This window comes from Pseudorca crassidens, chromosome 21 (genome assembly GCF_039906515.1).
Source record: "Pseudorca crassidens isolate mPseCra1 chromosome 21, mPseCra1.hap1, whole genome shotgun sequence".
Lineage (NCBI taxonomy): Eukaryota > Metazoa > Chordata > Mammalia > Artiodactyla > Delphinidae > Pseudorca > Pseudorca crassidens.
This window is the reverse complement of record NC_090316.1, coordinates 25,460,664-25,474,707: the sequence shown is the minus strand read 5'-3', so window position 1 is coordinate 25,474,707 and position 14,044 is coordinate 25,460,664. Positions and strand designations below refer to the sequence as shown.

The window sequence follows — 14,044 nt, the reverse complement described above, 5'->3', positions numbered from 1 at the left end:
CATCCCCAGGGGCTTTCAGAATATTTATAAACATCTTGTCATTAATCTTCATGGCACCCTTGTAAAGTAAATAACTAGTGAGATTTTCTTTATCTGGCAGGAGGGAAATTGAGGCGTTCGAGAGTTGATGTGTGAAGAAAATTGGGGTCTACGGTCTAAACGGTTTGTTAAATCACTTCTCTTTTTGGTGGCCACTGTGTGCCTTCCCTTACCTGACCACTGAGCTCTGCCGTGGTCACGGAAACCCATTTGGAAACACTTCCGATAGAAACATTTTCCTGGACGTGTGCCAACTTCCTGCCTCGGGTGAAAACAGAGGACCCTTCTATGTCCATGTTGGGAGACTTCAGGTGGGAGGTATGTTCTTCCGTTTTGTATTTATTTGGAAAGGAATGATCTTTCCAAATAAATCCCAATTCCCAGGAACCAAGGGGTAAGCATTTGAAATGAAGGGTGGTATCTTGCCGTGCTTACGCCCTCTTGCTCCCCAGCAGAGCTGGCGGAATATGATTAATTCAGGGCTCCCTGGGAGCCCCGAGTCCCCCATAGGGACCTCTGGGTGCACATTTCCACATGTGGCCCCCAGGCCATTTCTGTCTGTAGACTTGAGGAATCTTTCTGTCAAGAGAGACAGATGTGTGTGTATAACTACCTCAGAGAAGGTGTCCTTTAAAAAAGATTTTTAAATTGCTCTCTTTTGGCTGCCTGATAATCCTCTTTCAAAACATATACCTTAATAAATTTATTTTTTTATGTGTTTTCATAGCATAATTTTGTTCTCTGTCTTTTTATTTTAAAGCTCTATTTTTTTCAATTACAAATTCATTATAGAAAATTTGTAATATATAGAAAATATAAAGAAGAAAATCAAAATCACCTACAATCCTACCACCCCCAGAAATAAGAAATACCTGTTACTAGTTTGGTGTAATTTTTTAAGGTTTTTTTCCCTGGCTTTTGGTTTTTTTTGGGGGGGGGTACATATTTGAGAGGACATGTGGGAAGTGGTATTTAAAAAATCACAACATGGGGCTTCCCTGGTGGCGCAGTGGTTGAGAGTCCCCCTGCCGATGCAGGGGACACAGGTTCGTGCCCCGGTCCGGGAGGATCCCACGTGCCGCGGAGCAGCTGGGCCCGTGAGCCATGGCCGCTGAGCCTGCGCGTCCGGAGCCTGTGCTCCGCAACGGGAGAGGCCACAACAGTGAGAGGCCCGCGTATCGCAAAAAAAAAAAAAAAAAAAAAAAAAAATCACAACATGGATACTAGGAATACTACTGGATATATAATTGTTTCTAAGTCTTTTTAGCAGTTAGAGCTAGAAAATATATATTTAAAGATAAAATCTCTAAGAGTTTTTATTGACATTTCTTTTTTTTTACTTTCCACATCACTTTTTGAAAATTATAATTTTTTAAATTGAAGTATAGTTGGTGTACAGTATTATATGTTACAGGTGTACAATATAGTGATTCATAATTTTTAAAGGTTATACTGCATTTATAGTCATTATAAAAATGGGATATATTCCCCATGTTGTACAATGATATTTCTAATTCAAGTTCAGGACATAGGAGTTTTTTTACCCTCTTCCAGTTTATATCTGCATCTCTTTTCTTCCACTCTGCAAATCCTGGTTCTCAATGACACAGGAATGATATAATTAGAATATCCCATATTAACTCTCATGCTTTACATTACTTACACAATAGTCTCAGGACAAGAGTACAGATATTCCCACCACCAGTAAGACTACTGACAAGAGTTAATTTTTTTTTTTTGCAAAGTCTCTCCCCATTTATCTTCCCTCCACTTAAAAAGTTATACCATATCTACATTGCCAAAGCACATAGACACTGCACAGTGCCCTCTCTCCCTTGTTCTGTAATAACTGTTTATTTCATGTTCATCACTAGGCCTTATGTCCATGTGTCCCTGGTCAGTTTGATTGTCTGAAGCTTGTGCTCTAATAGATTCATCAGAAAAGACTCGTGGGCACAGTATTTCCTAAATTCTTTCCTATTGATAACAATTTGAACCTTTCATACTTGAAAGTCAGTTTTGCTGGATATAAAAATCCTTGACTTGCATTTTCTTTTCATTAGTATCTCAAATATGTTAGTCCATTTTCTTCTGTCCTATTGTGTTGAAAAAGGCATTTTTATTATAAATCACTTCCTCTTTTTGCTTAGATGCCCAAAGGATTTTTTCTTGGTCTTAAAATCCAGTAATTTGTGGGTTTGATATTAGTGGTTCTGGTTGACAGTCTCAGATATGTGAAGTATTCTTTCAGTATATAGTGTTAACTTTTTTCTTTTTAATTTCAAAAAAGTTTCCTTGCATTACAGTTTTAATATTTATTCTATTCCTTTGCTTTGGTTTTCTTCTTCTTGGATTCGTGTTACTGTATATTCAGTGTTCTTTACTTGTCTTCAGTATTTGTCACTTTCTCTTGAGTCTTTTTTTTTAATCTCTTAATTTTGATTTTTTAACCCTCTCTTTTACCTTATATTCCTCCTAAGGCATTATCTGTTGTGATTATTAACTCTCTGGTCCATCTAGCTTAGATTTTATTTCTGAAATTATTTTTATATCTTATTCGTTCTTGAGTTCAACCCTTTCTGCCTTCTTATAATTTGATTTATGTTGTTCTTTCATATTGTTTTCTTAATGTATTTTGGCTCATCTTGAAATAGTAAGTCATGGTTTCAGTCCGCTTTGTGATCAGGTCTTTCTGGCACGATTTCACTGACTGTTGGACTACTATTCTGCTCCTTATTATCATTTAAAAATAGCATCTTAATATGGAATTTGACTTCAATACTTTTTACATTTTTATTTGAAATTAATTTTTCTAAACTTTAGAAGGAGATGTGGTGCAGGATAGTCTTTCTGATCTTATACGGTATCTTCTTCTGTTGTTTTCATGTAGTATTCAAAAATATGACATTTCTGGCTAGAAATTCCTGGCTCTCTTTTTTTCTGCCATGCTTATCTGGACCTTCTCTTTCTTTCGTCTCTATTGTCCCTATCTTGCTGGATTTTGATTTAACTTTCGGCAGAGTCTCCTCAGTTTAGGGTCTTGTCCCAGCATTGCGACCTGACTGGTCAGTTTCAAGGGCTTCTAGTGGACAGACTGCCCCCATCCCCTCCAGATGCCACTGTGGGAGTGGAGGGGTCCTTCTGAACACCACCTGGTTCTGGAATATGGTGGAAATTCAGCTCCTGCCTGTCCTGCTGACACCACACTGAGGCCAGACTTTCCTGAGCAGCAGAAGGGCAGGGGTGGAAACACAGCTCTTCCAGGAAGGGGATTTCATAAACACCACTTTCCTCCCTTTGAAGGCTTTTCTCCACTTCCTCCTGTCATCCACTCCTCACTTCTCAGTAGCAAAGGCAGATCAGACTCAGAAGGCATGGGAGGGAGGGAGCCGGTGACTGGGACTCTTCCTCCTTCTCCACATGCTACGTTTTTAGCATCCAAGGCTCTGAACCCCCTTCTTCTGTCTCTTCCAAGCTGTAGGGAGATGACAGTACAGGCTTGTGTTAGCATCTTGTTGAAAAGTCGAATTAAGCATGATGAAGACAGGGCTCATTTATCTTTTCTTCCTTTCTTCTCATCTGCTACACTTCCTCGTGTTCATGGCTAAAGAGGGAGCCCGCTGAAATGTTGAAAAAGAAACCCCTGCCCTCTGGATCCCGTGTCACACATTAGTCATCTGTCAAATCCTTCTACTTTCTACAAAATGTTTCCTAGCTCTGGCTTTTCCAACCCATTGTTACTGTGAGAAGCTCTGTCCAGATTTAGGTGAACTGACCAGAGTGTCCTAACCTCTTCCTCTCCTTCCTTCCTTCCTTCCTTCCTTCCTTCCTTCCTTCCATAATTCATTCATTTCATCAGGCAATTATCAACTATTTTGTGGCAGACTTTGTTGGTGCTGCAGATTTGGTTTGGAGACTCCAAAAAAGAAGATTCAATCCTAGCATTCTGCTTAACTTACAGCCTAGTTGGAGAACACTTGACAACAAATTATTACAAGGCAATGTGACTTGCTTTGCGATAAACGAAACAAGAAAAGAATGTGAAAGCACAAAAGCCTTACAGAGAGTCTAGGCTCTGAAGGATAAATGAAAGTTTGCTAGATGGAGAGTGGGAAGGTCCATCCCAGACATGGGGCCAACGTAAGAGAGTTGACACTGGCACATTCAGGGGCCAAGCTGAGAAATTTGAGATGAAGCATTGAGAGACGTAGGGGGAAGTCAAACTGTAGAAAAGGATGGGAAGCAGAATTTGGAATTTAATTACACAGGAAAGAGAGACAAGGGTGGTTTTTTAACCAGGTGAGTAATGTGATCAGCCTTGCTTTTGCTGCCACATAATCCCACAGGCCAGGCAAAGAGCCGACAGGCATGGAGACATCAAATGGCCAAGAGCAAGATCCCAGAGGAGGCAGTGGGTGAGGCTCCCGACACCAGCTCCTCTGCTCTAGAGCTGACGCCTTCTTTCAGTAACAGGTGTTACTCCTGTTTTCTCTGAAATTCTCTCCATGCATTGCCCATAGCAACTGGAACATGGTGTCCTACAGAAATGAGAATTCAACTGTGTTGGAAAATGGAAGAAATGACATAGGGAACTATATTCAATATCCTGTAATAAACCACAATGGAAAAGAATACGAAGAGGAATACATATGAATATGACTCACTTTGCTGTACACCAGAAACTAACACAAAATTGTAAATCAACTATACTTCAATAAAAAATAATTTTTTTAAAAAAAATGGAAGGAAGGAAATGACTCTATTGTGAGTTCTGTGAGGACAGTCATGGTCTTTTTTCCTCTATGCATCCCCAAAACATAGCCCAGTACCTGCTGTGAAGGAGGAACTCAAGAAATCTTTGATGAACTAGACTGACTCCTCCGAAAGCAATCGGAAGGGTGTGTTAGTTTCCTGTAACAAATTACCAGAAACTGGGTGGTTTAGAACAACAGAGATGTATTCTCTCACGGTTCTGGAAGCGAGAAGTCTGAAATCAAGGTGTCAGCAGTGCCGTGCTCCCTCTAAAGGCTCGAGGGGAGGATCCTTACTTGCCTCTTCCAGCTACTAGTATTTTGATGGGTGGCGTTGCATGCAGCTGGTGTAGAGTGTACAGCCGGGAGGCCTAATCTGGTCCAGAGGAGTGTAAGGAAACATTTACCCCGAGTCCTAAGGCAAGGGGACACTTACTAGATGAGGATGGGGGTACTAATCAAGGAGGAGAAAGTGATGTGAGGGAAGTGCCCTAAGGCAAGAAGAGCTTACAGAGTGAAAGGGAGAGTGATACGAGATCAGGTAGAGAGAAGGGTGCACATGGTGCCGGTCCCGATTAAGCTACAGGTGTGACATTAAGACGGGGGGAGTCAATGTCGGGGTTTGGGCAGGGACGTGACCTGGTCTGAGTTGCATTTGAGAGAGACCCTCAAATGGAGGAGAGGAGAACGAGCTGGAGCCAGCCCTAGGATCTCAAGGAGACCTGTCAGGAAGCCAACGCACAGTGATACGTAGAGCTCCTGGCTGGGATGCTGGTGAGAAGGGGCACGTGGGCTGTTACAGGTTTCCGTGGTGAAGCCATGAGGATGCTCTGGGAGAGACTGAGTACGTTTGAGTGGTAACATTGGCCATAGACTGGACTCAGGCCACCACAGGGATCATGGTTACTGCATTTTCATGAAATATTCCAAATAGGCAAATCTGTAGAGAGAGAGTGCAGCTTAGAGGTTGCCTGGGAGCAGGGTGGGGGGAAAGGGGGAGTGAGTGCTAACATGCGCGTGGATCTGGAGTCTCTTTTTGGGGTGATAAAAATGTTCTAAAGTTGATTATGGTGATGGTTGCACAATTCTGTGACTATACTGATGCCGTTAAATTGATACTGTAAAGGGAAGGATTGCATGTGAACTGAATCTCGATAAAACTGTTTTATTTTTAAAAAGTAAATATGCTTAGTATATTTAAAATCTAATCTCCTTCCTTCCTTCCTTCCATCCATCTGTCAAGTTTATAAGCTTAAGATGGAATATGCTTAGTCCATGAAATGAAGCATAATTATATTGTCAGTTGGGTGATAAGAAAAAATAACAACCCAAAACGGAAAGGTTTGTTTAATTGGAGGAACTGCAGACAAAGAGAGAGAATATCTGCTGTGTAAGCAAGTCTCCTCAGTGATATTCATTCTTTTTCTCATTCAACACATATTTATGGGACATTCATGAAACATTTGAGGCACCGCACTAGGTGCTATTTTATGATTTCAAAGCAACACATAAGTATAACTTCCATAGCAGAGACCTGAGACCAAGTTTCCCACGTTTTATAACCAGGCTGTCAAGGCTACCGTCTCCCGTCCTCCTAGTAAGTAGTTTTCAAGAGCTGACTTTGGTCTATCACAGATTGCTTACAAAGATTAAACACACTATCACATTTGGAAATCTCTCGATATTTACAGAAACGTAAAACACTTTCACAGAAAACTCATAAAAGAGCTGTGTGTCTTGAACAGTGAGTTTGTCTGGTAGCACCGTTGGGGATCTTACACTCACAGGGACTTGGGTGTGGAGAAGCCTCTCCGTCACTGGGGCTTACAGACCCGCTTTGGCTTAAGAAGGGTGGAAATCTGACCCAGCTGGGACCAGCAGCCAATGCCAGCCTGATGGCTCCTGAAAATAACTGGCAGATTACGAAGTTGCTGTCAGGAGGCTCAGGTCTACCAAGGTCAAATCAGAACCCGTCTCTCCTGAGAGCAAACCCAGACCTTAGAGTCACGTGACTTAGAAGTGTCGTGTCCACGCCAGATCCTCTGAACCTGCGTCTCTGGAAGAGGGCCAGATGACGCTTGCAGTCCCAGCAAGTTTGCAAACTGCTGTCTGTGGCTGAACTCAGACCTGCTGTGGATTTCCAAGAGCCCTTTAAAAGTAAAGAGAGTTGGGACTTGAGCCCAAGTCTGGGCTCTTGACGGCTAGAAAGAATTCCCTGGGCCTGCTCTTATTCATGTTTAAGTCTTCAGAAGTTAAGTGAATTGGGTTCTGGCCATTAGGCCTGTGGGCAGGGAAAGTAGCCATTCATCTTATCCTTCATTTAAAGATCATTCCTTTCATCTGTCTTCGGCATTTGCAGGTCAGTCCAATTACCTTCCTCCTGGAATTAGCGATGAAGTGGGAAAATAATCCAGGAGACAAGGTGCATGTATCGTCCTAGCGGGTATTGTTCCGATGGGACAAAATGCGTTTAGAGGAAGTAGAATTTTCCTTGGGAAAATAACATACCTTTAAAACAAACATCAAAAGAAAAAATTCTAGCCATATAATTAAGCCACTAAAATATATGCATTGCTTTAGGTAAAAAGGTTTTTTCTCCATTCAGTGTCTGAATTTTCTTTATTATTTACCAATAGTCATGATTCCAAAAGTACCTTATTCTCATTTATCTATTCAAGACTACTTATTGAGCAACTATACTTTGTCAGACGAATATCTGAAATTTTATTATGGAACTTGAAGATGTGAAGGACGAGGGAGGGGAAAAATTGGTAGAACAGGGCAGGAAGGACAAATCCGAGGCTGTGTGTCTGTTTGTACCCCTGTGGGATCACTGGGTTTCTTTTAGGTCTCCTTCCTTCACAAGGGAGCACAGTGGGCTGCACTGGACTCATTAGAACCCAGTCCTTTAAGGAGAAAGAAACCTGTGAACAATAGATGCCTATTGCAACTACCCGCGCCAATGTTCCGAAAGCACTAATTGGCTTCCGGCCAGGGCACAAAGGCTGATTTCCCTCCCAGGTGATTCGATGGTCTGCTGGCACTTTAAAACCCATTACATAAATCCTTAGAAATCTTCTGTGAAGGTAAATTTGATATTTTTAAGCAGTGATCCTTTGCTCTCGTGATTCAAGGCCCAGGAACGGTTCCCAACCTTGTTGAATCAGGGGGAGCATACATTTTCATTTTTCAAGGTAAACAACACATGAGGGCTTCATCGTCCTGACGAGACCTGATCTTTTGCCCTTTCCTGACAAAAAGCCTCATTTGCAGATGTGCCTCATTTAGTGCAAACTCATTTTTAATGCGATGATATAGGTATATGACTCTGATCATATAGAAATGCAGTTATCCCTTGTTTTGCAACAAGAGCTCCTACAGCAAACTTAGAAGACTAAACTAAAAACATTTCATCTCAGGCTCAGTGCCTCTTCTTCAGGGTTTCTTAAGGTCTCTGAGGCGGCACTTTGACCAGACTGTTTCCTAATCCAGTGGCTAAGTGGTTAGTGACTGGGATTTGACTCCATCATGTGGCCGCCATTCCCCGTGCCCCACCATTTTCCTTGGAATTCTGGGTCACTCAGGGGTCCACTTTGCTGTGGTTGTTGAATAAGCAGTGCTCCAGGACACTGGTGCATCAAACTTACACTTAATTGCATCACCATTTCACGCAATGACGTGAGATTTCTTTAAGTATGTCCACACCATCATCAGCCAGACACCCCTTTCCCTGCCCGTGATGATGTCAGGGGTCGCTAGTGTCTACACTCTGTACGGGTTTCCAAAGAGAGGCAGCCTCTGAGTGAGCCTTCCCACAGGCAATCCAGCGCCTGCCGTGTGCATGTTCACACCACGATACGCTACAAGGAGGCTCACAGAAGCCCGTATCTATTGGAAACTCTTCTGCTCCTTCAGGCAGGGAGAAACTTTCGTGCACTCGGACTTTGGGAAGGAACGCATGTCTTTCAATTTGTTCCATGAATTCTGCAGTTCCCATTGATTTTTATTGCTGGGTGAGCCAAGCTCAGATATGCCCTTTCTGGGACTTTGTATAAGGTGAAGAAACCCCACGAGCTGAGTTAGAAATAGCAGCTACTGCTTCACATGGGCCTCCTTTGTCCCAGACGGAAGGAGCAGTATGGGATGGTGGCCGTACACCCTGAGGGTGGCTCCCGGGTTTAGGCAGGGCACAGACAAGGGCCTGCTTTGTGCAGAGCAGGCCAGAGAGGGGCCGGGATTCCACGGAATACCCGCCCAAGGTCTGGTCGCTACAGGGGGAGGCCCTGCTTAGTTCATCTGAGTACATGGAACGCAAGGAGAAAATAACCTATAGTTGAACAAATGAAAAGCTAGGAGTTTCCTTACCTCCAGAAAAAGCAAAGTGGTTTTGTTTTTGTTTTTTTAAGAAATAGGGACTTTTATGTATAGAACCATCCAAGACTAATACATTTACAATTGTATGGCCTTGACTGAACTGACGAAGCTATTAGTGAAACAGGAGACGGCCAGGCCTCCCCCGTGGGGCACGGCACACACCGCGCTAGCAGTTCAGGACAGCAGCGCCAGCAGCGCCAAGGCCAACGTGCAGGCGCCCGGCCGCGCAGCCAGGGCCGAGCTGGCCGGGTCCTTCAGCATGCATGTCACCCGGGACCAGGACCCGTTGTTGGGCAGGGGGGCGACGCCTGCCACGTTGCACATGACGTTGTAGACATCCACGGATCTGATGGGAGCGGCTCTGAAGTTGGATTTGAAATCTGAAAGGGAAAGGCAAGCAAACGAGTTGTCACAGTCACTCCTGGGCAGGGCAGAGACAGGCATGGAGTCACGATGTGGAGGAGTTGCATTCAGCATCCAGGCAGCTTGGGACTGGAAAATCCGCCTCGTCCGCGGGGCCTGGCCAGGGGATTGTGGACCTGGAAGGAGATCTGGAAGGTTCTAGCTTATGGTAGGAGGTTGCTTTCTATGGCTCGTGGAGATGTTTCTTTGAAAGACAGATCAGACAGCAAACTCTCTCTGTGCATAACTGTGCTTCCCTTGTGACAACAGAGCTTTCCTTGGGGACCCAAGGGCCATCTGAAGCTGCTCGTTTCTGCAAGCCCTGCGGAGCTGCTGTGGTCACAGAAGTTTGACTGTCCTGCCGGGCTCCCCAAACCCACTCCAGCTGCATGCTCGTCTTCCAGGCCACCTATCTGGCAGGGACTGGTTAGCCTGGGTGCTCCCCAGTTCAAGAATGTGTCCCATTTTCCTGCCACATGGAGGTCCCAGGACTGGATGGAACCTGAAATTATACAGTTTCCTCAGTGTGCCTAATTCACAAGCAATAGCAACGGTCTCCTAAATATGTCTGGAAGATCAGCTGCACATTCCTTGGGAGCCTTTCACTGGCAGATAAAGTAACTTAGCTGTGGGGAAAATAACGAAACTGGTAGTGGAGTTAGAGACCTGAGTGGAGGCTCAAGGGAGCTCATGAGGGAGAGGGCTGTGCCTCTACCCAAGGCTGTGCCAGACTCCACGGGGACACGGGCCCCCGAGGGCCTGGCTGGCTATTCACAGCATAGCAAGTAAGGGTGCTGAAGGAGGGACTTCAGTCCAAAGTGGACCCCCTCTTTCTCCACAGGAGGCAGAAAAGATGCTGAATGAAAAGTGTTTGTTTAAAGAGTATGAGACTTCAGTAATATTCATAAGCTCCCAACCAGAGCTTCCAACAAAGTACCCAAAACCTAAGAAGCTGAATTCAGGAAGGAGTTTTATCCATCAATAAAGACCCATGCGTGTGATTTTAGTCCCTCTAAAAAAAATTTTTTTAAAACAGGTAGTTTGGGGGCTGTAAAGCCAAGTTTTCTATCCTAGAAAATAATCTTTATAATTGCTCTGCTAAAATGATCACATATACTTGATTTAAAGAGCAAACAAACAGCAACATAGCCCAGAAGTGTCCACACCAAATTCTACTCTTGTATTAACCCTGCAATTATAAATACAGAAGGAAGCTATACACTGAAAACTCTGCCACAGCGTATGTTAGACCCAGGGCAACTTCCCAAGTGACGGGTTTTGCTTATTTTGAAGAATTAAAGTTGAATTCAGTATAAAGAGGTTCACAGGCTCTATAACCAGCCTGTGGCCACTTACTAGCTGGGTAACCTCAGGGGACAGGCATGGAGATGGCGCCTAAATCCTAGTTCCAGCCACGCTGTATGTGCTCAATAAATGGGAGCTGTTTTTAGTAATAGAATAAACGCCCAGCAAGGGAAAGTATGGATTGAGAATATTCACCCTATAGATTATTTGAAGGGTTCACTTTACTTTTAGGGCAGGGAGGGTAAGAGTCAGCATCACCTCAGGGTAAACACTCACTTTAAAAAATCGAGAACTTCCTGGAAAGGAGAACGTAGAGGCTGCCCTGGATGCCAACCTTTCCAATATCAAGGAAAACACTACAGTTAGAGAGGGTGGTGGTAACGCTGCCCCAGAGGAGAATCAGCTACAGCTGAGAAATCAGTGGCAAGGCTGTCCCAGGGACGTGGGAGCGACTCCCCTCCCTCTGACTTGCCGTGGACCTGGATGTGAGATCATCCTGCCACGTCACCTGGTGGCCATGTCCTGTCACGTGGGAGGGTGGCAGACAATAGCATATCCAAGACAGCCGTCCCCAGCCTTTCAGACATCTCCTTCTTTAACATTTGGCAAGAAAACTGGAGATCAAGCTCTACTGACAAAAAATAAATGTTAGAAAAGATCATCTTTTTATGTTGAAAGTACAAAATCAAATCCGGTGCATGTAAGCAGAAAGGAGAATTGGGGTTTCTTTCCCACTCCATCTGGTTCACGGCTTCCCGGTCTACAGGGCTGGGATTTTGCGCCCAGTGCAGAGATGATCCAGACTGGAATGAGAGCTTCTAGAAAATTCCTGAACAGCAAAACAATACCTGATCCAATTGGGAGAGGCCAGACAAGCCCTGCTAGCTCAAGATGGTGTGTGAACCTGGAATGGGAATCCAAGTTATTTCCACGGGTTTACATTTTTTGGATATTTAAACTGTTTCTCCTAAAGAGAGAAGGTTCTGGAGGCTCCCGCTGTGCCTGAACACCTTGGGCTGCTTTCCAAGTGAGGCTTGCTAGCTCGCTGGCAGCTCACTGAGTCACACTCCTGCTGTCTTATCTCGAATGTGTTCTCCACGGCAAGATTAGGTTGTTCAAATTAGAAACTGGGATTAAGCAGAGAGAGGCTATCTTCCAGAATTATTTTCCTTTCTCTTAGCTGGACCAGATGACTTCTAAAGCTGTATTGGGGCAGCCGCAGCGATGCTCAGCGTCCTTCCATGAGAGAGAAGTACCTACAATTAATCAGGAGGGATGTACCTTTATCTCAAAGTGCAGCTAGATAGCTATTAAAGGCCTCGCTCTTAAATTTTCTTCTGAGTAAACAGTCAGTGCGTAAAGCTGTTCAATCTTTCATGAGAATTAGAGCCAGAAACGTGATGGTTTGTGGGAGGCTCTCAAGGCTGTGTCTGCCTGGAAACATTTTTGCAATTAGCCCAGTCCAGTTTCATCAGGGGTCGTCTTTCTGTCTGTAAAAGACTTAGGCTTTTAGTTTTAAAGGAACATATGAGGGAGGCCTTTGCTAATGGACAAAATCTCCCCACTGAATTTAAGCTATTGCAGCTTTGGGTACTTTGTTTAAAGTTTTCGGTTTGACGCTAGACGTGCTTCTGCTTTAAAATCTGCCTGAGACTCTTACTCGTAAACACTCCAACTGACAACTGTTTCGCATTCATGATCTGATCCCTCTCTTCTGGGGAAAGAGGAGGCGATGTCTTTGAATGAAAGCCCTGCTGGCTAATGTTCCCCCACATAAAGGCCATGGCCCTGGAACGTCTCTAACCTGATCTAGCAGCTGTCACCCTAACATCCTCGAGGCTCCATCCTGAATAAGTGAGGCTTTTGAGCTGCGCAGCTCTAGCCCGGGGCTTGGCTAACAGGGAGGGCCTGTTAACTGTTATCAGGTGATGGCGTCATGCTGGGGCGTCCTCTGAACTCTCTCTTAGGCCAGTGTCATGACCCCAGTTGTGCTCTATAAATGTTTGCTGCCACTGGTGCTGACACTTACTTAAGGACACGGGAACCTGGATGACACGTGGGCAATGATTTGGACCGACATGTTCCCTAAGCTCAGGCTCCCAGAGGCGCCCAAGGAGGGTGCAGAAGCTGACACCTTGCAGTTCTCAGCAGCTGTCCTGTGGTAGGTAGAGTGACCTGAGGCGGATGGAATGAAGGGGGCTGACACATTTCTCTGTCCTGTTACATCAAGGAGAAGGGCAGGGCTTCCAGGCGTGATCTCTAACCTATAATTTGAAAGGAAAGCATGGACTTTCATGGGCTGAAACATTTTGATCAACATGCAGAAAAAGGAACTTGGGGTAAGCTTACTGTGTTTAATAAGGAGTGTGGACAGCAGGAGGAAGGTTAGCAGCTCGTGAGCCAGTCCACTGATTGTTGATGGCTGTTGACTGATTTTTACTCTGTTTTTTTAAGGGGGTATTCAGGTGGTAGTATGATCTTTAGAGTGTTTGATAAACTTTTCTAAAATGTGGATTTACAGTGCTGTGTTTATTAAAGCAAATAACCAAAGAGGCTCTCTCCATCTCCCCTCTCTTCCTGCCCTGGGAATGTAGGTCAAGGAAGGCACAGTAAATTTGCTTTCATCCAAGACATCCCGAGTCATTCAGGCTTATTCTCAAAGTCAGCCACAGAATCACTTCCTCGCCTGCCCTTGAGCACATCCTAGCTTCTGGCGGGCCCTAAACCGAATGACCTGCACAGGGGTGGGTGCTCTAGCCAGGGAGGAACTGTGGAAGAGTCAGACCCTGTGAAGCGATCGCATCAACTCCAGGACGCGCAGCTGTCAGCAACCTGGTGCCTGATAAGCTTTCCTGGACATCAGATGGCTGTGAGAGAACATTTTGATGAATTAAGTAAAAAAATGAATCATAAACATGTGGAACATTTTTTTCACTGCGCTCGAGATTTAAAACTTACAAGGAAAAGTATTTGGCCACGTTTGCCAAAACCAAGAAGCATTTGAAAGCCAGCCAGCTGAAGACACTTCATGGAGACCGGCTGGGTTTGCTCAGCTTTGCTCATAAAGAGGGTCCATAAAGAAATCACTCCAGCTCTACTAGTGCCATCAGCCCCTGCTGGCTGACGCTTCCTGAGGAAGGAATGACTAAGAGAATTCGGTCGTGTCTTCCTAC

The 14,044-nt window shown here is 44.5% G+C and overlaps 1 protein-coding gene and 1 long non-coding RNA gene across 5 annotated transcripts in view; one reads left to right on the top strand and one right to left on the bottom strand.

The window, feature by feature from the left end:
- Nucleotides 1-1,361: 1,361 nt before the first annotated feature.
- ENPP6 (ectonucleotide pyrophosphatase/phosphodiesterase 6) overlaps nucleotides 1,362-14,044 on the bottom strand; it is a 96,919-nt gene continuing 84,236 nt past the window's right edge. Inside the window, exon 8 of one of the 4 annotated variants that reach the window (XM_067722030.1) lies at nucleotides 1,362-4,577. In XM_067722030.1, coding sequence (XP_067578131.1) covers nucleotides 4,516-4,577 — 62 coding nt within the window. In that variant the 3' untranslated portion in view covers nucleotides 1,362-4,515. The other 3 variants (XM_067722033.1, XM_067722029.1, XM_067722031.1) reach the window with 3 other exon arrangements.
- LOC137216140 (uncharacterized) lies at nucleotides 12,704-14,036 on the top strand. Its single transcript, XR_010939607.1, has 2 exons — nucleotides 12,704-13,032; nucleotides 13,466-14,036. It is a non-coding gene; the product is annotated as an uncharacterized lncRNA (long non-coding RNA).